The sequence below is a fragment of the Dromiciops gliroides genome, chromosome 5 (genome assembly GCF_019393635.1).
Source record: "Dromiciops gliroides isolate mDroGli1 chromosome 5, mDroGli1.pri, whole genome shotgun sequence".
NCBI classification, from domain to species: Eukaryota; Metazoa; Chordata; class Mammalia; order Microbiotheria; family Microbiotheriidae; genus Dromiciops; species Dromiciops gliroides.
This window is the reverse complement of record NC_057865.1, coordinates 106081480-106107765: the sequence shown is the minus strand read 5'-3', so window position 1 is coordinate 106107765 and position 26286 is coordinate 106081480. Positions and strand designations below refer to the sequence as shown.

Here is a 26286-nt window from a genome sequence, read left to right as displayed (position 1 = left end):
CTTAACAGAGTTATCTAGAAGCAGAATGGGCTAACCCAAGACATTCCCTCTTACTCAGAAGACCAACTTATTTAGTATGTTGTAGAAGGAGCTCTTGTCAGATATTGCTAGATGACCTCTGTGGTCCCTTTCAAATCCAAAGCTCTTTAATTAATTAATTCTTAATTAAGAAGACTCATCATAGTAAGCAAAAAATATTGCTATTTCCCCCATCCTATAGCTAAGAAAGTTGAAGTTCAGAGGTTACAATTACTTGCATGAAGAGAATGCTGACTTTGGAATCAGGAAAAGAACTCACATATGCTACTAGCTGTGTGACTATCACAGCCTATTTCCTTGTCTGTAAAATGGGAGTAATAGTTCTATAGTACTTGCCTTATAAAAAACTATGTGAGGATCAAATGAAATAATATATGTAAAGCATTTTGTAAACCAGCTATAGAAGTGTGAATTATACAGCTACTGATTGGTAGAGCTAGAATCAGAACTGACATCAGATCCTTTATTTGTATTATGTTACTCATGACCTCAGTGAAAGGGTAAACACCTGCAGTGCAGGGCTGTCTCTTGTACTTCATCATGGATCCTGCATAGCCTAAAACCACAAAACTGTTCTCAGTAGTTGGCACTTAATATGATTGCATATCAATCTATATTCCTATAAAATTTGGCAGTTCTTATGTTTTGCTTTATTATTGCTATTTCTGAAGGATGTATCCTGTTTATCCTGTCACACTGATTAATTTCCTTTGCTTTTTACTCTTCTGTTCTTAGCAATTTATTCCCTTATCCTCATAAATGTGAAGAGGGACTAATATAGTGATGTAGTACTTGTCAACTGATTTACTGTAATTCCTGTTTTATCTAAACTTTCTTATCTAAACTTTATCTCTCCAGGGCCTAGCACAGTTCTCTACACACTGTAAGTGGTTAATAAATGTTTGTTGTTATTTTTTTGTAGTAATCTTATTTGCTTATTGTGACTTATCATTTGCATAGTATATGGATTATCTGTGGTCTGGGATAATCATTGCTTGTATTTCTGTGCTATTAGCCTAAATTCATTAACTCAAGAAGCATTTGTTGTACACCTACTTTGTGCAGAAAACTCTACTAGGTGCTGTGCAGGAGGCTCTAAATAAATAAATAAAAGTTTCCCTCAAAGAGTCCATTTGGGGGTGCTACATTCATGCATTAAAATGATAAAAACAACCGGAAGCAATATCTTTAAGTGTAAAATATTTTAAAGGAGTGATAAGAACTAAGTACAATTAGTGAGGAAAGTCTGGTGTGGAAGGTAGTAAAATATTTGAATTAACAGAATGAAGGGAAGAAGAACTTTAGAGTTGACTTTAATAATTACAAAGAATAAGTTAAAAAAATTTTATGGTTATTTGTTTTAAGGTATTTTAATTCTTATGTAACAGTTTTTTAGACCTAGAACTAGAAATATGTATGAATTGAAAAGTCAATTTTTTAAGCAAGAAAAAAACTAGTAGAAGGAATTAAATATACAGTAAACTACTTGTTATATTTTGAATTTGCTTTCTTTTGCTGCCATCTAAAAGGAAAAGTAACTTTTTGTTAGAATTGCTCCCAAGTTATTTGTAATTGTAATATAAGAGCCTGGCCCATTCAGCAGTTATATACAGCTTTTCAAATAATTTTCAGGTTTTGTTTTTATATTGAATATTTACTGTGTAGAAAATATTTATACCAGAGGTGGCAAAAACAAGTGGTATAGCATAGGTTTTACTGTTTTTAATTCAATATTGTTATTATTAGCTTAACTTTAAACCTCTATATAACCAATTTAACATGCTTGCAACTATTTACATTTCATAATATTCATTTCAACACATTAAATGTTGAAAACAATTTATTAGTTATTTCCCTTATATCATCCCCTTCCATTTTTCTGGTTTTGTCTTCACTTATATACTTGTGTTTAAATTTTCCTTACATATAGTTGTTGGTGATATTCTTCTGGTGGTTCTCCACTTCATATTATTTCACACGTATCCATAGTTTTTTTCGTCTTATCTATTTTGCTGCTTCGGTTACACTGATAAACCAATTGTTGAACATTTATGTTCCAGTTTTTCCTGAAATAACACTGCTGTTAATATCTTTGAAGAGTTTTTTTCCCCTTTTTGATGATGGTAAATATTGGATTTATTGAAGGTACAAGGGATATGATTATTTTTTGTAACTCTGCTAAGTTGTCCTCCAAAAAGATATCACCAATTTGCAATTCTACCAGCTTTGTATTACAATACCTGTTTCTTTAAAATCCTGCCAGCCTTGAGTTTTATCAGTCTTAATAATTTTTTGCAGTTTGATTGCAAAATAATACTTCAAAGTTGTTTTTAACTTATATTATTGAAGTTGAACCCTTTTGAGTGATTAGTTATAATTAGTTTATTCTTCGTCATTTTCTCCTTCTTCTTCTTCTTCTTTTTTTTTTGGTAAGGCATTTGGGGTTAAGTGACTTGCCCAGGGTCACATAGCTAGTAAGTGTCACGGGTCTGAGGCTGGATTTGAACTCAGGTCCTCCTGAATCCAGGGCGGTGCTCTATCCACTGCGCCACCTAGCTGCCCCCTATTCTTAGTTTTCTTAAAATTTGAATCAAATTATTTCAAGGGTTAGTTCCAGTTCTTTAGATTCCCTCAATGAGTTTTTTTTTTTTTTTTAGTACTCTGGGGTTTTAGTACATCTAGTCTTAGTGATTTGAATTAGAGAAACTAGATGTGCAGTTATCATACCCTTATTTATTTCAAGTTTCACTTCTCTTTAACAAGTTTTCTGTTCTTTTCCCACCAGAGATCTCATGCTTCTTGATAGAAATAAAAATAGAAGCAAAATAAGAATTGAGTTGTTTAATCTGCTCTGTGTGTATAGCAGGTGTGGGCCTCTCCTTGTTTATCATTCCTCCTGCGTGTTCCCAGCAAAGCAAGATACTAGTAGTAGTAGTAGTAGTAGTAGTAGTAGTAGTAGTAGTAGTAGTAGTAGTAGTAGTAGTAGTAGTAGTAGTAGTAGTAGTAGTAGTCGTCTTCCACCAGTCTCAGACGACCAGGGATCAGCGCCTTGAAGAGCCACAGGCCACAGTGTAAGACACTAATATCCTGTTTATCTTTTGAACATTGATCCACAACTTTAGTTTTTCTTCAACTTCAGCATTCCTAACAGTTCTTAAAAGATGCTGCTACCATTTTGTATTCATCCTAAATTACCTGGCCTTAGTTTCATCTTCATTTGTTATATTTGCTCCAGGTGTTCCCTAATCTGCTTTATGTTTTTTTTGTTTTTTGTTTTTTTATAAATTTTAAAATTTATATGTAAGCAAACAAATAAAATCATGGATTTAGACCTCTGAGGGACTTTAGTAGACATTTCCTAGTCTAGCCTTCTTATTTTACAGATGAGGTAACTGAAGTTTAAGGACATTAAGAGACTTGAACAAAGTTACACACTCCCTAAGTGGAAGAGAAATCATTGGAACTGGGGCAGCTAGGTGGTGCAGTGGATAGAGCACCAGTACTGGATTCAGGAGGACCTGAGTTCAAATCTAGCCTCAGACACTTAGTACTTACTAGCTGTGTGACTCTGGGCAAGTCACTTAACTCCAATTGCCTCACAAAAAAAAGAGGAAATCACTGGAACCCAGGTCTTCTGATTGTACATTCTTTCCACTATCGTAACCTTTTCAGTTTGTTTAATAAATAATTTAAACTTCCCATTATAATTAAGAGAAGTATTTATTCCAATTTCCTCCTAAGTTCTTTTGCATGTTTCAAAGACCCTTAAGGCAGACAAAATCCTGAAATCCTTCCGTGGTACTATTATTTTTCCCTCTGTGGCAGCTTTTCATAGAAGTGCCCAGAAGCTGAAAGAGATACTTATTCAAGGAATTTAGTTCTTTTATCAGATTAATCAAATGATAAATTCCTACACATGCATGGACTAATACTATTTATCACATAGAAACAAGCATAAACTTAGTTGTTCTCACAAATGCAGAGGAACTCTTTGAAAAGCTATTCTTTTAAAATGTTAGGGTTTATACTTTTAAATTTCTTATTGGAATTGGGGGAAAGAAAGAAGGATGGAAAGGTAATTATTGAAGTAGAAAGAAGGTGTTTAATTAACAGTCAGTGTTTATTTAGTTAGGATTAGGAAATAGAATATTCTATAGAAGTTAATGTCAAGTGTTTATGCAGACTACTCATTTTTGGTGCCACCAAAATTTAAGTTCAATTATCCCATGGTTGTGTTTCTTTTCACCATTTATTTCTATACATATTGCCTAATTTTTAAAAATCTGTGCAAGTTTGATGTCTAAACAGGAAACCATAACCAAGCAACCAAAATTTCTATCAATCTTCTCATTTATTATTACTACTACTACCTTCCTACATATTGTTATTAGGAAATACATATGCTTATAAATATTAGTGGAAATAGCTTGGCATGATATTCTGAAGCAGGTTCTTGGGGCTTTCAGAATTGTTTGGCATACTGTGATAACATTTGCTGTAATTTTGCTTTTTCTAAAGCAGTAGACTTCCACTTTAGGCTTTCATAATATAAAGTCAGTTTTAAGAAGGCTTTTAAAGTATTTCAGTATGACAAAATAATGTTGAATGGATACATTTGTGCAGGGATTGTGCTTGATAGGGATTAAAATACATTTTATTTTTGTAGCTTTTACCATTACTTATTTAATATTTTTTTTTTCAGAGGATGGATCTTGGAGAATGTCTGAAGGTCCATGACCTGGCTTTAAGAGCGGATTATGAAATCGCATCCAAAGAACAAGACTTTTTCTTTGAGCTTGATGTACGTAATTTGCTTTTTCTTATTGGTGCTTTTCTTTTACAGTGGATTTATATATTTTGCATTTGGGCCAATGTTTGTATTTAGGTCAATAACTGGTATCACGTTATTTAGAATTACTTCTGTAATAATTTGTTAGATTAAAGAAAGTGTTTGTTTTAACCTTTTTTGTTTCATGGACACCTTTGATAGTCTGGTGAAGTATATGGATCCCTTCTCAAAATGTTTTTTATGTTTTTGGTTTTTTTTGTTTTGTTTTGTTTTGGGCATGGCAATGAGGTTTAAGTGACTGGCTCAAGGTCACACAGCTAGTAAGTGTCAAGTGTCTGAGGTCGGATTTGAACTCAGGTCCTCCTGAATCCAGGGCAGGTGCTTTATCCACTGCGCCACCTAGCTGCCCCCAAAATGTTTTTTAAATTCGTGAAATTGAATATATAGGATTACTCCGGAAATTAATTATATTAAAATAAAGTTAGGGGGCAGCTAGGTGGCGCAGTGGATAAAGAACTGGCCTTGGATTCAGGAGGACCTGAGTTCAAATCCAGCCTCAGACACTTAACACTAGCTGTGTGACCCTGGGCAAGTCACTTAACCCTCATTGCCCCACAAACCAAAAAAAAAAATAATAATAATAAAGTTAGTTTTTTCCCATCTAAGTTCATGTATTCTTCCCCCTGTTCCCCTGCCCCACCATTCCCCAAAATCTATCCATCAATCCCAGATTAAGAAACCCTGACTTAAAGTAAATCCTTTTACCTTTCTCAGGACTGTAACCCATAGCTTTTTTTTTTTTTTTTTTTTTGGTGGGGCAATGGGGGTTAAGTGACTTGCCCAGGGTCACACAGCTAGTAAGTGTCAAGTGTCTGAGGTTGGATTTGAACTCAGTTCCTCCTGAATCCATGCCCGGTGCTTTACCACTGTGCCATCTAGCTGCCCCACCCATAGCTATTTCAAGGACATTTTAGTGTGATTTATACATTCTTGTGAAATTCATGTAGGGGGTAGCTAGGTGGCACAATGGATAAAGCACCTGCCCTGGATTCAGGAGGACCTGAATTCAAATCCAACCTCAGACACTTGACACTTACTAGCTGTGTGACCCTGGGCAAGTCACTTAACCCCCATTACCCCGCCAAAAAAAAAAAAAGAAATTCATGTGGATTATCTCTTACTAAACAGATGTTAATGACTGAAGGACCTTTAGTTTAAATGTTAAATTATCAGCAGCTAAAGATTAAAGCATAAACATAATGTTAAGGGCTAAAATTCCAGGAGTCAGGAAGTGACCGGGCTAGTGGGAGGAGGAAGGAAGAGACTGGCGCTCAGTCTGGCTCTTTTTCCTCCCACTAGCCCGCGTCACTTCCTGACTCCTGGTCTTGCCCTCAAAGACCTTCCCTTCATGGGCAGAACTCTTCTACAGTAAGTATCCAGCAGGTGGCGTCATTCCAATCGTTACAATAACTAATGATTCCAGTTAACCTAAATTCCGCTTTAATATTTGTGTGTGTGTGTGTGTATATATGCAGATATGCATATTTCTATTATTATGAAAACTAATGGAAGTGACAAATAATCTTCCAATTATGAGATTTTGAAGATGGAATTTCTAAGGATTAACACTGGAATTTATAATAATTATTCAAAGCTTTTATGTAGCAAATTGGAAAACATGATCTACTATATTATAATTTTCCTGTTTGTGGAGTTAGAAAAAGACAAATGCATCAGTTTGTATGAGTTTTATCATGCTTATCATCACTGTGGTGGTAAGTTTTTATTTGGTTTCAGGGTAAGGAGATTTACTTTATTTTTTTCTTTTCTGGAGGTCCAAGAATTTTCTTTCTTTTTTTTTCTCTTCTCCTTGTTGTTTTTGTTTGTTTGTTTGGGGGGGGGCAGGGCAATGAGTGTTAAGTGACTTGCCCAGGGTCACACAGCTAGTAAATGTCAAATATCTGAGGTCGGATTTGAACTCAGGTCCTCCTGAATCCAAGGCCAGTGCTTTATCATTGTGCCACCTAGCTGCCCCCTCAAGAATTTTCTTAGTTTGAAAATCTGATTTATAGAAATTTTATACATTTTTGATGCTAGGTAGAAAAAAAATTAAAAAGAAGGGGGTATATCATAACTTTTAAAATTTAGCCCAAAGATTTCAAATTTGGTCTCCCAATTTATTTTATTTAAGTACCTTGTATGTTAAATGGCTACCTAAATAGATATTTATAAAATTTCCTTTCTATTTGTCTTACCACTTAGAATTTCCTTTTCTTCTTTATCCTTCCCATAACACAAATCCTTGCTACCTGACCTCTTCTCCCCTCATTCCCATATTTAGTCCCCTATCTACTTCTGATAATTTAGAAATTAATAGTAACAACCATTTTCTAAATTGGAGATACTTGTTCTTGTGTTTTGCATTATAGTAGTTAATTGGACCTTAGTATCCTGAGATACCACTACTTAAACATGACCCGATTAACTTAATCTTTATACTAAGGAATCATTCTCTTAGTCTGTCTTCTTGGTGGTATACTTGATATACTTCCTGAATCAGTATTATAAAAAACAGTGTTATAATAAGTTTATACTGTAGTATAATTAAAACAATTTCAAATGACTCATCCTTTCTAACTTCAAGAAAAAACCCTTCAAATGATTTTATTTATGCTATAATTTTTTAATCTTTCTTCTGCTGTTTTCAGTAGTTTTTTTTTTTTAAGTAAATAACTAGTTTGGAAACCTCAAATATTATTTTAAAAAATATGCTTCAGGGGGCAGCTAGGTGGCGCAGTGGATAGAGCACCGGCCCTGGAGTCAGGAGTACCTGAGTTCAAATCCGGCTTCAGACACTTAACACTTACTAGCTGTGTGACCCTGGGCAAGTCACTCAACCCCAACTGCCTCACTAAAAAAAAATAAAAATAAAAAAAAAAATAAAAAAAAATATGCTTCAGATTAAATGCTCGTATTTCAGATTAATTGCATTTTAGGCACATTGTAAGTAGGAAATCCAGTTATCAAATGTAAAATAGAGTATCTTTTATGTTTTTAAATTACTTTTATTATTTCCAGTATAGAATTTAGTGATAATATATCTGATGCCATTCTGTTAAAAAATATTATCTTTTTTAGTGATTATTGTAATACTTTGCATGTGCTTAGATAATTTGGCTTCTTAATTAATACTTGTTTTTTTGAATTGTTTGTTTTAAACTATGATTTTTTTGGTGGAGGGGTGTTTGTGTAAAGTGTGATTGAAGTGTTCTTTCTCGAGAATATTTGTTCTTGCTTGGAATAATTGCATATTCATTTATGTCTTAGGCAATGGATCATCTGCAGTCATTCATTGCAGACTGTGACCGGAGAACAGAAGTGGCCAAGAAAAGATTAGCAGAAACTCAGGAAGAGATTAGTGCCGAAGTGGCAGCTAAAGTAAGAATTTCAAAAGTTTTAAATTCGTAGCAGACAAATTTAGTTTTTTTGTCTTTCATTATAACTGTATGTTCAAATCCAATGAAATAACCATTAGGAGATAGAGGGTGTCTGTGAGTGAAGGGCCTGGTTGGCCAGTTTCATGAGATGTGCTGAACATGAGTTAAAAATTCAGAGTTCTAGGGGCAGCTAGGTGGTGCAGTGGATAGAGCACTGGCCCTGGAATCAGGAGTACCTGAGTTCAAATCCAGCCTCAGACACTTAACACTTACTAACTGTGTGACCCTGGGCAAGTCACTTAACCCCAATTGCCTCACTTAAAAAAAAATTTCAGAGTTCTTAGGGAGATGTTAATGTTATTTTAGGAAGGAAAGGTCTTTTTAGGTTGGGAAGAATGTTTTGAATGCATAAATACATGAAAAAGCACTGTGTTATGGGTTAGGGATACAAATTCTGAAGGAAAGATAGTCTTTGATTTCAAGGAGATCACATCCTCGTAAGAGAAAGCAACAAATATATAAAGTTTTGGCTGTAATTTAGATAGAAATGTCCATTGTTCCTTCCTTAGGATAAAACAATAAAACAGATAGTAATGCATCTTCTTAATGCATCTTTCATTAATAAAAACCTTATTTGTGGGGCAGCTAGATGGTGCAGTGGATAGAGCACCGGCCCTGGAGTCAGGAGTACCTGAGTTCAAATCTGGCCTCAGACACTTAACACTTACTGGCTGTGTGACCCTGGGCAAGTCACTTAACCCCAATTGCCTCACCAAAAAAAACCCTTATTTGTGTCTGATGTTGAACCATTTGATAGTGCCAAGTAGACTTTGGTGGTGAGAATTTTATTTACCAAGTCTTAAGGAGCTTCTCTGAATAAAATCTTTATGATGTATTATGTATTACACTATAAACTATGAAGGCATAATCCTGTGTTCTTCCTGAAGATTCTTGTTTCCAATTAATCCTTTACCCTAATTAATTTTCTCAGAATGGAGGATTACATCTAACCAAGTTACTGTATTTTTTCCTGACATCACTTAAAGTATGAAATATAAATTCCTAGCCTAGAATTTAAGACTCTGCATGGTCTGGCTCCATGCTGCATTTCCAGTTTCATTTTACACAGCTCACTTCCACATGTTCTTTTCACATATTGTATAGCTCCAGTTCTACTAGGCTACTCTTTGGTTGTCTTTTGTTGTTACCCTATTCTTTTTAACTCCATATTTGTATGCACATGATTCTCTATGCCTCTGATTCCCCTTACATATCTGCCGTTTCCTTTGAGGCCCAGCTATCTTTTTTTTTTTGTTTTTGTTTTTGTTTTTTTAGTGAGGCAATTGGGGTTAAGTGACCCAGGGTCACACAGCTAGTAAGTGTTAAGTGTGTGATGCCGGATTTGAACTCAGGTCCTCCTGACTCCAGGGCCGGTGCTCTATCCACTGCGCCACCTAGCTGCCCCCCGCCTATCTTTTAATGAAGCCTTATATGATTTCTTCATCCAAAAGTAATCTCTACTTAAATTTTCTTATATCACTTTGTCATGTGCTTTACCCGTATTACATTCTATCTGGTATCATATTCATTTGTATACATATTTCATCCACATCCTCCCTATTAAATTATAATAACTGCCTTGAGGTTAAGGGACTTTTTTTTGGGGGGGTATTGTTTTCTCAGCAACTAGAACAATGCTTTGTACCTTTTAGGTCCTTTGTCGATATTTGTTGAATTAAATATGTCTTAGACAGAGACTTAGAGTATGGGTATTGATCTGTATATCAAGTAGACAACTATGAAAATCCTTAAAGAAAGTTACCCATTTTGCAGGTGATAAGAAAATTCTAACCGAATTGGCAATCACTTTGGGGAAAAGGATGGCTTGATGTGATGAGATTTCCTAAAGTAGAAGTTTAGAGAGTAAATAGCTTGATATTTACACGGAACACAAAAGTCCTAAAAGTACTTTGCATGTATTATGCCATTTTATTTTCACAATAGTCTTGTGAGATAGGTGCTGTTATCCCCATTTCAGATAGGAAAACTGAGGCAGTTTTCTGACTTGACTACAGTTGCACATCTAATAAAAGAACTTACGTTCTGTTTGGAGAAATAACATATACTCATATTAGTAGATACAGAGTGTAAAAGGGAAAATACAAATTCATTAGGGGTGGGTACTAGCAGCTGGAGGAATCAGGAAAGGTCCAAAGGTTGGAGGTGCCATTTGAACTTAGCTTTGAAAAGAGGTAGGATTTTACAGACCAGATGTGAGGAGGCAGTGTGTGTTCGGAGATAGGACATGGAATGTTGTATCTGAAGAATAGTTTTTTAAAATGAAGAGGGTATAAAGTAGTTCAGGCAAAAAGTGATATGGGTTGTATCCATGTGAGTGGAGAATAAGTTATAGAGATTAAAGATATTATGGAAGCAGAATTGATAAGGCTTGGCAATTGAAGAGGTGAGGTATTTATTGAAGAATCAGAAATGACCATAGCATTTAAATCTTGGTGACTAGAAGCATGGTGGTATGCATAAAAGAATAGTTATGATCCCAGTCTTGAGTTGTTGGTAATGGGAATAGGTTTTTTCCCTCCAGAGATCTCCCAAGACTGGATAATCCCAATAGAAACTCATGGGATTTAGGAGAGAGACGGAGGGAGGGAGAGATCTTTTTTTTGTTTTTTTTTAGTGAGCAATTGGGGTTAAGTGACTTGCCCAGGGTCACACAGCTAGTAAGTGTCAAGTGTCTGAGGCCGGATTTGAACTCAGGTCCTCCTGAATCCAGGGCGGGTGCTTTATCCACTGCGCCACCTAGCTGCCCCTCTGAGTCTAGATTTGAACTCATGAAGATGAGCTTCCTGATTCCAAGCCCAGTGCTCTATCTGCTGTACCACCTAGGTCCCCCAAATTCTGGATGGAGTATTGATTAAAAGCTGACAAAATTTTGAATATCTGCTTCTCATTCAACTGCCTGTCAAAAGTTGGTTCTTTAATCATGGCAGGCAGAGCCAAGATAGCAGAGAAAAGACAGTGACTCACCTGAGCTCTCCACAGAACCCTTCCAAGTACCTTTAAATAATGCTGTAAAACAATTCCTGGAGCAGCAGAACCAATGAAAAGGTGGGGTGAAATAATTTTTCAGCCAAAAACATCTTAGAAGGTCTGCAGGGAAAGGTCTGTGGCATGGGAATGAGTGGAGTGCAATCCACCTCAGGTTGTACCATCAATAGACTGAGCCCTAGCAAATCAGGAGTTGCCATTGGGAGCCACTGAATCAGCAGTGGTAGGAGCTGCTTCCAGAACTCTCAGCCATCTGGTTAAAGTGGGATTACAGGGGTAATCCTGGGGTAGCACCGAGGTAGGACTTTGTTGCTTTGCCCATACTCAGATCTGGGTCTCAGCCCTGGGTGGCATCCCAGGACGAGGAGGAGTGCTAGCATAACCAGGGCTTGTAGCCACAGTGGAGCACAGTTCCAGGCCAGAGAAGAATGATTGTGGTCACTCACAGACCAAAGCACAGGCCAGAAGTAGTAAACACCCCTCTCCTTAGGTCATGACACCTGGAAAGAACTGAAACTTTACAGATCCCTAGAAGTATCTCAGAAAATAGGTGCACAAAACCCCTTAAACTTGAAAGAATGAACCTTCCTCTCTGGAAATAGAGCTCTACTTTAACAATGAGTTAAAAGTCAAGAAATAAGCTGGGAAAATGACCAAACAACAGCAAAAAAAAAAAAAAAATGACCATAGAAAGCTACTATGGTGACAAGGAAGACTGAAACATACTCTCAGAAGATAACAGTGTCAAATCTACATCCAAAGCCTCCAAGAAAAATATGAAGTAGTCTCAGGCCATGGAAAGGCTCTAAAAGGATTTTGAAAATTGAGTAAGAGAAGTAGAGGAAAAGGAAAGAGTGATGCAAAAAAAAAAGAAAAGAGTGAACAGTTTGGTAAAAGGAGACACAGAAAATACTAAAGAAAATAACACTTTAAAAAACAGACTAGGATAGATGGTAAAAGAGGTACAAAAAGCCAATGAGGAGAAGAATGTCTTGAAAAACAGAATTGGCCAAATCGAAAAAGAAGCACAAAAATTCACTAATTCACTAAAGAAAAAAAAATTCCTTAAAAAGTAGAATTGGCCAAATGTAAAAGGAGGTAGAAAAACTCACTGAAGAATAGCTTAAAAATTAGAATTGACATTGCTAGGTTTATATACCAAAGACATTCTCCCTCCCCGCTCCCCCCCCCCCAAAAGGGAAAAAGACCTATTTGTACAAAAAATATTCATAGCAGCTCATTTTGTGGTAGCTAAAAATTGGAAATTAAAAGGAATGCCCATCAATTGGGGAATGGTATATGATGATGATGGAATATTATTTTGCTGCAAGAAATGATAAGCAGGATCATTTCAGAAAGGCTTGGAAAGACTTGTATGAACTGATGTATAGTGAGGTGAGCAGAACCAGGACAACATTGTGCACAGTGACAGCAATACTGTTTGATGAAGAATTGTGAATGACTTAACTATTCTCAGTAATACAATGATTCAAGATAATCCCAAAGGATTAATGATGAAGCATACTATCTACCTTCAAAGAAAGAACTGATATTGATTGAACACAGACTGAAGCATGCTATTTTCCACTTTCTTTCATTTTTATATTCAAGTTTTCTTATACAAAATGACTAACATGGTAATGTTTTACATAATTGTACATGTATAACCTATATCTGCTTACTGCCTCAGGAAGGAGAGAGGGGAGGGGGGAAAGGAAGGATAAGATTTGGAACTTAAAACTTTGAATAAAAATGTTTATTATTAAAAAAGAATTTTAAAAATTATTCAATAGTTTACCTTAAAAAAATTAGAATTGAGCAAATGGAAGCTAATGACTGATAAAACAAGAACAATAAAACAAAACCAAAAGAATGAAAAAAATTGGAGAGATCATTTAAAAATTATTGGACTACCTGAAAACCATAATCAAAAAAAGAATCTAGTCATCATCTTACAAGAAATTATCAAGGAAAACTGCCCATATATTCTAGAACCAGGTATAAAATAGAAATTGAAAGAATCTACCTATCACCTCCCAAAAGACATCCCAAAATGAAAACTTCATGTAATATTATAGCCAAATTCTAGAGCTCCCAGGTTAAGGAAAAAAATATTGCAAGCAGCCAGAAAGAAACAATTCAGCTATTGTAGAGCCAGGGCAAGGATACCACAAGATTTAGTGGCTTCTACATTAAAGGATTGGAGGGCTTGGAATATGGTATGGTGGGGTAGCACAACGGAAATGGGATAACAATCAGGAATCACCTACCTGGCAAAACTGACTATAATCCTTCAGGAGGGGAATTAGGCATTCAGTGAAAGAGAGGACTTTAGGCATTCTTGATGAAAAGACTAGAGCTGAACTGAAAATTTGACTTTCAAATACAAGACTCAAGAGAAGTATAACAAGGTAAACAGGACATGGAAATAATAAAGATATAATCTGTTTACTTTCCTACACAGGAAGACGATAGTTCCTAAGAACTTTCTCAATATTAGGGCAGTTGGAAGGAGTATATATAGATAGAGGGCACAGGTGTGAGTTGAATTAAAATTAAAGCATGAGAAAAGAATGTATTGGGAGAAAGGGAAAGGGAGAGATGGGATGGGGGTAAATTATCTAAAGTAAAAGAAACAAGAAAAACCTTTTATAGTAGAGAGACAGATGGGGGCATGTGAAGGGGAATGAGTGAACCTTCCTCTCTTCAGAATTGGCTCAAAGATGGAATAGCATACACACTCAATTGCATATAGAAATCTGTCTTCCCTTGCAGGAAAGTAGTAGGGGAAAGGGGATAAGAGAAGGTTCTTTAATCATGGTTAGCTCTTCAGTATGGTCTGGAATAGCTAGCCACTGAGATGTCTTAATGAATTTTATGCTTTGTACTTTTTCTTCTGGCACTATCAGATCCAGTTTTCTTTTTGGAGGACAACCTGCTTCAAAGTTTTGTTCCCAGTTGCTTTTACAAGGGTATCTTTAAAATAGAAAAGTGCCACAGTGACTAGCATTCGTACCAGTATCTTTTGTCCTGCATTCCAGTATTCTGCATAGCATGCTGAATTCTTTCCACTGTAAGGGCCAAATTTAATATGAGGGAATTAATTGGGCAGCTCGCTGTAATATGGGGGTAAGAAAGGAGATTAACAGCCTCTTTCAGAAAAAACAAAACAGGGTTTATTGATGGGAACAAATTTAAAACACAAGTAACGTTAATAAAACTAGGGACAAAGAAAAATGGAATAGGAGAAGGAAAATTATACTACCTGCAATCACACCACAGCCATGGACTCAGCATTTCCAAAAGAGCAAACAGCTGCATCCCATCTCTCTTCCCTTCTCCTTCCCAGAAAACCCCCCTCCCAACAGGAAACCGGGCTGTCCATACACAGCCCCAAGCTAATTGGCTGGCAGCCCTGATTGACAGAATTAACAGGCGGCTGTAGAACTGCCAGGCTCCCCATCTTTCAGACACTGAAGGTTACCTGACTGCCCTCACAGGTTTCTAGTCATGGTAATTTGGCCAGGCCCATGTAGGCGTTGGTGCGTGGTGATGATGTGAGCTGCAGTGTCATGGCAGTGGCCGCAGCAAGTGGATGGAGCACTGTGCTGATGCAGAGGGATCGGTGCCTTAGCTGGCCAGGGCACACACTGGGGCTTCTAATTTTAGCAAAAGATGGGGTCATAGAAACCTCAAATCACAATTAATTCTTGTTTGTTTTTTGTTTTTTTGGTTGGGCAGTAAGGGTTAAGTGACTTGCCCAAGGTCACACAGCTAGTAAGTGTCAAGTGTCAAGCAACTATCTTATGAATGTATTTGCTGAAATACCTTGGTTTTGAAAAGATGCTTCCCTGGATAGTAAACCCAAATTTAATTAATTATTTTTTGGGGTGGGACAATGAGGGTTAAGTGACTTGCCCAGGGTCACACAACTAGTAAAGATTTGAACTCTCAGGTCCTCCTGAATTCAGGGCCAGTGCTTTATCCACTGCGCCACCTAGCTGCCCATAAATTCAAATATTTTGATCATTGAAAAGTTACATGCTCTATCATAAGTTTAAAAATTAACTTTATGGTTTGTAAATTAGCATAATTTTATCATGGTTTTTGTAACTCTTTTCCCCAAACTTTATCCCTGGACGAATTGTCAAAATTGAGTATCTGAACCTGCTAAGCAGAATTCTACAGATACCCTTTACCATGATGAACCTATTAAAATGTAGCCCTTCAAGGTCCAACTTGAAATAGTTTGCTGGCTTATTATTATAAATTACTGTGCTAACTTTGTTCTTTCTAAGCTATACCATTTTCTTTGTGATACGTTTAGAGATCTTTAAAATTTATATTATTTACCATAGTGAAATTTAACTGGCCTTTTCATAGATTTTTAAAAAATTTCCTCATCACAGCACACGACCTTCCTCTCTGCCTGCTATGAGGGCCAACATTTGATATATAGAGCGTTATTTGTGTGACTCGCCTTAATATTGGGGTCCCGGAAATATGAGGGACCTTTTAGGTTCTCCCTCTGCTTTGAACTGCCCTTTTTAGATATTTCTCCCAGGCCAATAAGAAAGGAGCCCTTAAGTCTTAGTTCACAAAAGGATCATATTTTATTACTTGGGAATTAATTAAACAACCAAGGCGAAACTAATAAAAATCAAAGATAAGGAAATAGGAAGATAGAAATACAGATAAATGCTCTTAACTCTAAACCTAACCTATTTAATCCTCTGACCATTTGCAATTAAGCTAGTTCAAAGGAGTTTAGGGTTTTCTGTAATTAGCTTACTGAACCTGAAAGTCTACAGTTGCTCGTGCCGCAAGAACAGCTAATATGCCACCGCAAGGGGAGTCTCCGGACAGAGAGAGAACACGCCACCAGTGCAAGGGCCAAGAAGAAAAGACTGAGTTCTGGAAGACGTCTAGCATTCCAGAAGCAGCCTGCCCCCCCAAAAGGGGAGGTCCTTCAAAAGCTGCCTATGTAGAGTTCTCCTTCTGACCTCAGTAGCATATGTAACCTTGGGGTGGACCAGGTGTGGCACCTCCCAAATGATTCAGCTAAAACTGAGATATTAATCTTTACCACAAATAATTTTTACCACACTGCCCTCCCTTGAACCACATAAGAAAAGTTAAGGGGGAAAAAAGATCAACATATTTGCCATGTCTGACAACACCAGTATATAGTCATATCTTGAACAGATATGACAGGTTTGGTTCCAGAGTACCACAATAAAGTGACTATCACAATAAAAGAAGTTATACAAATTATTTGCTTTCTCAGTGCATATAAAAGTTATGTTCATACTATAATCTATTAAGTGCACAATGGTGTTATGTCTTTAAAAATGTATATATTTTGATGAAAAAATCCTTTATTACTGAAAAATACAAACTCACCTGAACCTTCAGTGTCATAATCTTTTGGCTGGTGGAAGGTCTTACCTCAGTGTTTTTGGCTGCTGACTGATAAGGGTGGTGGTGGTTGGTGAAGGTTGCAGGGGGGAGGAGTGTGTGTGTGTGTGTGTGTGTGTGTGTGTGTGTGTGTGTGTGTGTGTGTGTGTGTGTGTGTGTGACTGGCAATCTCTTAAAAATAAGACAACAAAGAAGTTTTCTACATTGACTCTTCTTTTTACTTGAACACATAGCAGTCATTATTGGGTTATTAATTGTCCTAATTGCAAGTGTTGTGTCTCAGGGAATAGAGAGGCCTTAGGAGAGGTAGAGAGAATAGGGAATGGCTAGGTTGGTGGAGCAGTCAGAACACACAGTATTTATTGATTTAAGTTCACTGTTTCATATGGGCATGGTTCATGTTGCCCCAAAACAATTACAATAGTAATATCAAAGATCACTGGTGAGATCACTGTAACAGGTATGATAATAATGGGAACGTTTGAAATATTGTGAAAATTATCAAAATGTGACACAGATACAATGTGAATACATTTGTTGAAAAAAATGATGCCAATAAACTTGCTAGACCAGGGTTGCCACAAACTTTCAATTTGTAAAAAATGCAATTTCTGCAAAGCACCATAAAATAAAGTATGCCTTAAGTTTAGACAGCTTGAATAATGTTGAGGATTTTAAAAGAATAGGCTTGAAATTTGTAACTTTTAACTTTACTTATGCATAATTTTATTCATTATCTTTTCTGTTTCTTACTAGGCAGAACGTGTCCATGAATTAAATGAGGAAATTGGTAAATTACTAGCCAAAGTGGAACAACTGGGAGCTGAAGGAAATGTGGAGGAGTCTCAGAAAGTAATGGATGAAGTGGAGAAAGCCCGAGCAAAGAAAAGAGAGGCAGAGGTAACTTAAAACATTGTTCGATGATGAAGGGGTGGTTTTTTTGAAGTACTCATGTAAGTATTTATGTTTCTTGTTAAATGCTTTATATCTGTCTATAAATACTGACTCAGACATTCTTCCTTTAACTCTTTTGGGGGGGGGGGCGGTGCAGAGAGGGTTAAGTGACTCGCCCAAGCTTACACAGCTAGTTAACTGTCAAGTGTCTGAGGCTGGATATGAACTCAAGTCCTCCTGAATCCAGGACTGGTGCTTTATCCACTCCACCACCTAGCTGCCCCATGATTACAATTTTTTTTTAAGTGAGGCAATTGGGGTTAAGTGACTTGCCCAGGGTCACACAGCTAGTAAGTGTTAAGTGTCTGAGGCTGGATTTGAACTCGGGTACTCCTGACTCCAGGGCCGGTGCTCTATCTAGCTGCCCCCGATTACAATTAAAAAAAAACCAAAAACTTAGTTTTATATTGATACTTTTTAAAAATACCACAAATATTTCCTGCCAACCACACAAACAGCAGCCCTGTCTCCCCTGCAAAGTTCATTTATGCCATACATTATCACTATATTTTTGTGGTTTATTCTTTGTTAACAGGAAGAATGTATCCTCAGATTTTGATAGTTTTGGCACCAACATTGTTGTGTTTGATTTAAGTTTTATTACCTGGTAGTATGTGTTATTTACATTATTGAAGTCATTGTATTTCTTCTTTTGGATCTGCTTTCACTTCTTATGGCCTCAGTAACATTCCATTACATTGATATATCACAATTTTTTTAGCTGAAATTAGAAGAAAATGTATTGGGTGAGGAAAAAAATCTTTGCATATAAATCCTTGATAAAAAGACAGACATCCAAAATCTAATGGGAATTGACATAGCTTTATAAGAGTAAGAACTTTTACCTAAATGTCAAAAGACATGAAGTATGTTTAAAAGAAATAGTTGACACCTTTTTGAAAAACTGTTCAAAATCACAAGTAATGATGGAGATGGTACTTTAAACAAGTCTGATGTATTGCATTACATTTATTAAATTAGTAAAGATGTTGGGAGCAGCTAGGTGGCATAGTGATAAAGTACCAGCCCTGGATTCGGGAGGACCTGAGTTCAAATCCGACATCAGACACCTGACACTAGCTGTGTGACCCAGGGCAAGTCACTTAACCCGTATTGCTCCACCAAAAAGAAAAAGAAAAAGAAAAAAATAAGATGTTAAGGGAATAGTTTCATGTTTCAAGGGTCATGGGAAGATAGTTACATTGCCTCACTGGTAGTAGAGTTGTGAACCATTTTGGAACACAGTTTGGAATTAGATAAGAAACTACTGCATTGTTTATACCCTTTGTCTCTGGTATTTCACTACGGGGATTATATTCCCAAGTGGGACCCACATGGACAAAAATATTCAGAATACCATTGATATTAAAAACCTGGATACAAAATATAGCTCCACAGTGACTGAGAAATGGCTGAATAATCCCTGACTTATAAAGTAGGTTAAATGCCTTTTAAATACATAAATAAAACTTGATGCATTTTGTTGTAGTAGCAGTGTATAAAATGCTGAATTTAGGTAAAAATGTTAATATAGTCAAACTATCATTACTGTAACTCCTTTTTCATTCAACCTAATGGCAAGGATTTCCCTGTTCCCTTATACTGTGCCCATTGTTGTTGGCTAGTGGGATCTGGGCTGTGATGAGAAAATAGAAGAAAGTTCTTGTTAGTTGCTCCTGTTCATGTGTAAGGGAGTTATATGTCAGGAATTATTGCACGAATTTATTTCAATAAACAGTTATTTCTATGGGGAGAGATCAATTCAGAATTTCAGATAACTAATTTACAAAGGAACTTTAGGGATACAATATGTCTTTAAGCTGTTATACCAACTATTCTGTTTAGTTGTTAGCAACAAAGAATACTTATCTACAGTTTTCATCCCTACATCTCCCCCAAACCATCTATTAAGTTACCTTCATTCCTGTCCCTGTCGCTGTCCCTGATTGTTCCCTACTCATCTTAGCTACTCTAAGTACCATTTAATTTAAGGAGTCCTTGCTCTTCTTCCTAGGACTTCTCCAAAAGAGAACTACTTTGCTGGCTTCTCCCATTGGAATTGTTAAGCATATTTTTCTGGCAACAATGTTACACCCGGTAGTTAGGCTCTTTGACACTCAAGGCTGTTATTTGTTAACTAGGTTTTTGTGCATGATTTATTTCTGTGAGTGACTATAATCCCAAACCAGAAAGAAGGATAGCACTGGGAACATGACAGTCTTATTTCGTTTCCCTGTTGCAACTATGCAGATTGTTGGGAACATGGTGAAAACACAGTCATACTTTAGTGTCGTTAATGGCCTAAAATCACACAAGATGGCAATCATTTCCTTTGAAAGAGGATAGTGTTAATGGGACATATGAAATGTAACAGTAACACTCCCTACTTAGTAAGGCAGGAAATTAATTCCAGTGAGAAAATGAGCTGGAGCCCACAAGGCTTATGATTTTGAAATCATAAAGTTATGACTATTGCTCAGGAGTCAAAGGACAATGATCAGAAAGGTTAAAACATCTTTCTTTTTGAAGGTGAGGAAGCAGTGTAAGAGAAGGCTGTTTGAATCTTTGTTAAATAATGTTTTATACAAAGGTTGCCCAATTGTACTTGCCTAAGAGACATGTGCTTAAGCAATATGAACTCTCCTTTTGTCAGTCAGTCAACAAGCATTTATTCAGCAGCTACTTTGTGCCAAACACTAGGCAATGCGGTGGGAGTAAAAAGTCACAGACCAAAAGGAGCTTAAAACTATCGGTCAAATGATAAGAAAAATTAAGTGAAGTGATTTAAATCGTGATCTGTGGTATGTCTATGTCACTGAAAGTTTTGTCACAGTGCCCCGTAATATTTATAGCACAGCACAAAGCATAGTATAATGATTGATCATAATGACCTTGAAATTTTAAAAAATTACATTTTGTTTTCATATTCACATTTTCTTTCTCTTCCTTCCATTCTCTACCCCCACATTGAGAAAGCAGGAAAAAAAAAAACCACTGTTACATGTATATTCAAGTAAAATGAATGCCTACATTGGCCATGTTCTCCCCCTGCCTCCTGCTCCCCTGCCCAAAAATATTAATATCTTGGTCTGTACTCTGAGTCTCTCAGCTCTCTGTGAGTTAGTATGACATGAGTTGCATATTTCATCTTTGAGTCCTCTGGAATCGTTTGGTCATTGTGTTGTTGTTCCTAAGGCTAAGTTACTTGTCTTTATAATATTGCTGATATATTGAGAACTTCTGACATACACTGTCTGTAAGTAGAATGCTAATTTAGTTTTTGGAGCTTAAAAGGGACCTTAGAGGTCATCCAGTCTAGGATTACTTCATTTTTGTGTCACAGACCCTTTGGCAGTCCAGTGAAGTCCCTAGACCCCTTATCAGAATAATGTTTTTAAATGCATAAAGTAAAATACATAGGATTTCAAGGGAAATAAACTTTATTAGCATATAGTTAGGAAAATTAAAAAAAAAACACTAATCCACATGCAGAGTGAAGTGAATAATAACCAGGAAAACTTTGTACACGGTAACAGCAGTGTCGGATAATGAATAAGTATGAATGACTTAGCTATTCTCAGCAGTACAATGATCCAAGACAATCCCAAAGGACTGATGATGAAAAATGTTATCCACCTCCAGAGAAAGAACTGATGGTGTCTGAATACAGGTTGAAGCTTGTTTTCTTCCTTCCCTTTCCCCTTCCCCTTCCCCTTTCTTGCTTTCTTCCTCTCTTTAGTTTGACTAATATGGAAATATGTTTTACATGATTACACATATGTAACCTATATCAGATTTCTTACCTGTTTCAGGGGAGGGGAAAAAAGGAAGGATAAAATTTGGAACTCAGAACCTTTTTTTCAAATGTTAAAAATTGATTTTTACATGTAATTGAGGGGGGAAATGTTATTTTTAAAAAAACAACTAGGTCACAGATCCCATGTTAGGAACCCCAATCTAATTATAATCATAGAATCTTAGATTAGGAATAGACTTTAGAGGTCATGTCCCCTCCCCCCAAAACTATGCATATTCTCTAAGGTATTGTTGGCAACTGATTTTCTAAGCTGCACCTAAAGTTTTTGATTGAACTCCCAAAGCTAGAGGAGATATTAAAGATTTTTGCTCTTCTCATTTTTGTGCATAAATACAAGTTCCAAAGGTAATACTTTGACTCCCCCACCCCCAAACCACCATGAAAACTTAACATTACCCAGATTTTCATTAAGCAAGTCCATTAAACTTTATTATCTTCATTTCTCTTGAATATAAATATAAAGTACTATTATTCCCTTGTCCCTATTAACAATACTATTTCATGGAAGTGGAAAAAGATATGAGATATTTTTAGATTCCTCAAAATTAAGAAGGTACATATTGTAAAGAGGCAACATGCTTTCAGGACTAAAATAATTTTTGTGTTTTTTGTGAAAGTAATTTTGATGGACAATAATGGGGGTGACATGGTTAATTCCTAAGGTATCTGGAAAAATGTTACATTTAATTTATTAATTTCTTTTTTCCTGTTGATATTTACATAACTGCTCATTTTATTCCATCATTCAGGAAGTCTACCGGAATTCCATGCCAGCCTCCAGCTTCCAACAACAGAAACTTCGAGTCTGTGAAGTATGCTCTGCTTATTTGGGTCTTCATGACAATGACAGGCGACTAGCTGATCATTTTGGGGGGAAACTACACCTGGGATTTATTGAAATAAGAGAGAAACTTGAAGAGTTAAAGGTACTTTGGCTATAACGACCTTTATGTCCAGTTTTTCTTTATTCTTCTAATGTCTCTGAATTAATAGAATGTCAGTCAGTAAACATCTATTAAGTGCCCACTATGTACTAGGAGCTGTGTTAAGCTGGGGATACAAAGAAAGGCAGAAGACAGTCTCTGCTTTTAAGGAGTTCACAATTTAATATGGAAGACCAAATGAAAAAACCTTGGTGCAAACAAATTATATACAGGATAAATTAAAGATTATCAACAGAGGAAAGGCACTAGAATTAAATCAGTAAAGACTTTGTTTATAATGTAGGGTTTTAACTGGGACTTGAAGAAAGTCAGGAAAACTAGTTTTTTTAGAAGGAAGTTTTCATTTTGATAAGGTTGATGATCCTCATAGCACTGTCCTTGAACCACAATTCTACTTGGTTTTGTAGTTAATTGCTTTGATGTATTTTCCTTACTGTTAGATTGTAAACTCCTTGAGAGTGGGGTCTGTGTTAGATCTATCCTTGTATGCCCAGTGCCTAACATTGGCCATATACATAGTGAGCACTTGAATTATAGAAGGCACTCCTCCATTGAATGGGAGCTTAGAATGGGTGGCCTCTGATGACTCCTGTAATTCTGATTGTGTGAAAAAGATTTCTAATTTTCAGTAGATGATATAGAGAGAGGTAGTTAGGTGGTATAGTGAATAGAGTTGGAGTTAGGAACTGAGTTCAAATCCTACCTCAGATACTAACTAGCTATATAACCCCAGGCAAATCCCTTAACTTTTGTTTGTTTTTGTTTTGTTTTGTTTTGTGTTTTTTTTGCTGGGCAATGAGGGTTAAGTGTCTGGCCCAGGGTCACACGGCTAGTAAGTATCAAGTGTCTGAGGCCAGATCTGAACTTGGGTACTCCTGAATCCAGGGCCGGTGCTTTATCCACTGCACCACCTAGCTGCCCCCCAAATCCCTTAGCTTTTGTCAGCCTCATTTCCTCTATCCGTTAAATAGGAATTATAGCATCACCACCCAGGGTTACTGTGAGGATAAAATTCGATGACATTTGTAAAGCATTTTGCAAGCTTTAAAATAATATATAAATTTTAGCTATTGTAATGTAATTTATTTAAAATAATATTCTTTTGTTTCATTCATCAAGCATTTATTTTTTCTCCCTTCCATCTCCTTCTACCTCTTCCAAAAAACAAAGAGAAAAATGAAAGAAACAAAACTCTTGTAACATTCCCAGTCAAGCATTATAAATTCTCACATTGGTCACATCCAAAAAATGTAAAATAATATTCTTTAGAACCAAATATTTTAATGTAAATTGTTTAGATAGTATTAGAATTTGTTTTTGCAGGATTTTCCTCACATTGGAAATGAAAGATAAAATACACAAGTCAGTGGAACAAGTTAAGAATAAATTCTTGTACTATATATGATGTAAAACCTTTTCAATACATTGGTTAGTGTTGCTGAATCTTAGCTTTGATTCTTATAAGAGATAGTTCTGGGAGGTGGTGGAAGAAGGGCTATAATAAGAAGTGGTGAAATAAAAACAAAAAGAAAGAAAATTTATCTTGGAAAAAATGCATCATATTAAAATTGGTTTGCAATTATTGCTTAAATCAGTATTTATTTTTCTAGAGAGTTGTAGCTGAGAAGCAAGAGAAAAGAAATCAGGAACGCCTGAAGCGCAGAGAAGAAAGAGAGAGAGAAGAAAGGGAGAAGTTGAGAAGGTATAGAACCTGCATGAAAGGCTAAATATTTTAATATGGTTATTATTAAGATCGACTGTTCTGTTTCTGTAAGGTGTGTGAGTTCGTTGTATGTGGTACTGAATGCCTAATGCCAACTACTTGGGAGTCTGAGTCTGGTATATCTTTTGAGCTTGGGAGTTCTACTGTACGCTAAGCTCAACTTTAATATGGGAAATGTTAATGTGGGAATTGGAAGCCACAGGTTGCCTCAAGAGGAGGGAAGCAGCCCAGGTCAGAAATGGAGCAGGTCAAAGTTCCCATTCGTTGCCAGTCAGGATAGAGACTGGGCCTGTGAGTTGTCCCTGTACTTCCATTATTGGTAAAATATAGTAATACTCAATCTTTAAAAAAAAAAATTAGATTATGAATGTATTAAGAAATATAGTTTTGGGGCAGCTAGGTGGGGCAGTGGATAGAGCACCGGCCCTGGAGTCAGGAGTACCTGAGTTCAAATCTGGCCTCAGACACTTAACACTTACTAGCTGTGTGACCCTGGGCAAGTCACTTAATCCCAATTGCTTCACTTTAAAAAAAAGAAATATAGTTTCTATAGGTCCACTAGAGGGTATTTTACTGGCATATGTTGTGCTTAGTAAATCACTCTTTTATGCAAGTATATAATTAATTGGTCATTTAGCTCCTTAAAAATTTAAACTCTTTTGAGATGAAGAAATAATGAGCAAAGTGAGCTTCTGTCTTTTTTTCAGACACTGGCTGCTTCCAGCCCTATACTTTTTATAAGGGCCAATAAATTTGTCCTGATATGATAGAATTTTTAAAAAATTGTGTGTGGCTTTTTTGGACTTAAATTTGAGACTCTCATTTTATAAGCATGCTGTTAAAGTAGATTATTTAACTCAAATTCACTAGAATTCAAAGGAAGAGATGGGAAATAGATTGGATTCCTCTCTTGTATTCCTATCTACCAGTGGAGTTTGAAGGAAGAATACCTTAGTGAGTCAATCTTAAGATAGTTAGATCTCTAGGGGTTCTCATGGCCTTTCACTTCAGGATGAATATTTATATCCCTGGGTGATAGAGCTAGTAATAGAAATTCCATTGTGTGTTTCTAAAAGTTAAAGGTCAGAAGGCTGGGGTTTCTTTTAGTCTGAGAAATATTCATGGAGAGAATGTGGAGAGGGGAGGAGGGAAGTGTTTATTTTTGTGTCCCATTGTTTCCCATTTCAATCTAAGAGAGGAGTTAATATTGAGTTGTTGAGTAGGTTCCCAGATGGGAGGCTGCTGGATTGTCATCAAAATGTGTCCTTAGAGTCACTTTTCTATCTAGAAAGGGAAAAAATTAATTGTTAAAATCATTATAAATGTCATTATGATCTTTAGCCTAAAAACACCTTATTTCTTCTTCCTCCAGGTCCCGATCGCATAGCAAGAATCCTAAAAGGTAGGTGTACTATATAGCTGGTTAGGATTAATTGTGATTTCTCGTTTTTTTAAAAAGTAATTTTTATAGACCATGCTTAAACACAGAATTAGGATGAATAGTCAACATCTCAATCTCAACTGTAACTTCTAAGATCTCGGTCTGCCATCTTCACTCAGGAAATCAAATGCCTTTTGAATTCACCCAGTCATTGATAATCTATTACCTTCCCATCTACTGATTTTTAAAACACTCTCCCACCTTATTTGGTAATGTTGGCCCTTGGGTTTTGGTAATTTCTGCCCTTTATCTTTATCATAAGAGATTATTCACATTACTATACCTTCTAACACCTTTTTCTCTTGAGTTTCTCACCCATTTAAGATAGTTTTAAGGTGTTATTAACTTAGCCTCATTATCTTTTAGGAATTCAATTTCCAAAAGTATTAACCCTGAGATTTTCTTCTTTTGACCCTAGCCTCCCACCCTTCCACTTTTATCATGCCCCTCCCTCTCTTTTGAATCTTCTTTGCTGTCATCACAGACCTCTAATTCCATAATCCCTCCCTGTTTGGCAGTTCAAAACCTTGTCTTGACTTCACTTCCGGCTTTTTACAGTCTTAGATAGCTATTTCGTTATCGCTCGTCTGTTCTTGAATCTCTTGCCTCTTTGACATACTATACTAATTCCAATACTAATAATCACTGCCATTTAGCT

At 36.3% G+C, this 26286-nt stretch overlaps 1 protein-coding gene across 3 annotated transcripts in view; it reads left to right on the top strand.

Annotated features, from left to right (window-relative positions):
- The window catches only part of LOC122727640 (putative RNA-binding protein Luc7-like 2), a 114704-nt gene that overhangs the window by 69479 nt on the left and 18939 nt on the right, over positions 1-26286 (top strand). For all 3 annotated transcript variants that reach the window (XM_043965309.1, XM_043965307.1, XM_043965308.1), the window contains 6 exons: positions 4742-4840; positions 8156-8266; positions 17506-17649; positions 22270-22446; positions 24075-24166; positions 25560-25589. In XM_043965309.1, the coding sequence (XP_043821244.1) occupies positions 4742-4840; positions 8156-8266; positions 17506-17649; positions 22270-22446; positions 24075-24166; positions 25560-25589 (653 nt within the window). The remainder of the gene's footprint in view (positions 1-4741; positions 4841-8155; positions 8267-17505; positions 17650-22269; positions 22447-24074; positions 24167-25559; positions 25590-26286) is intronic.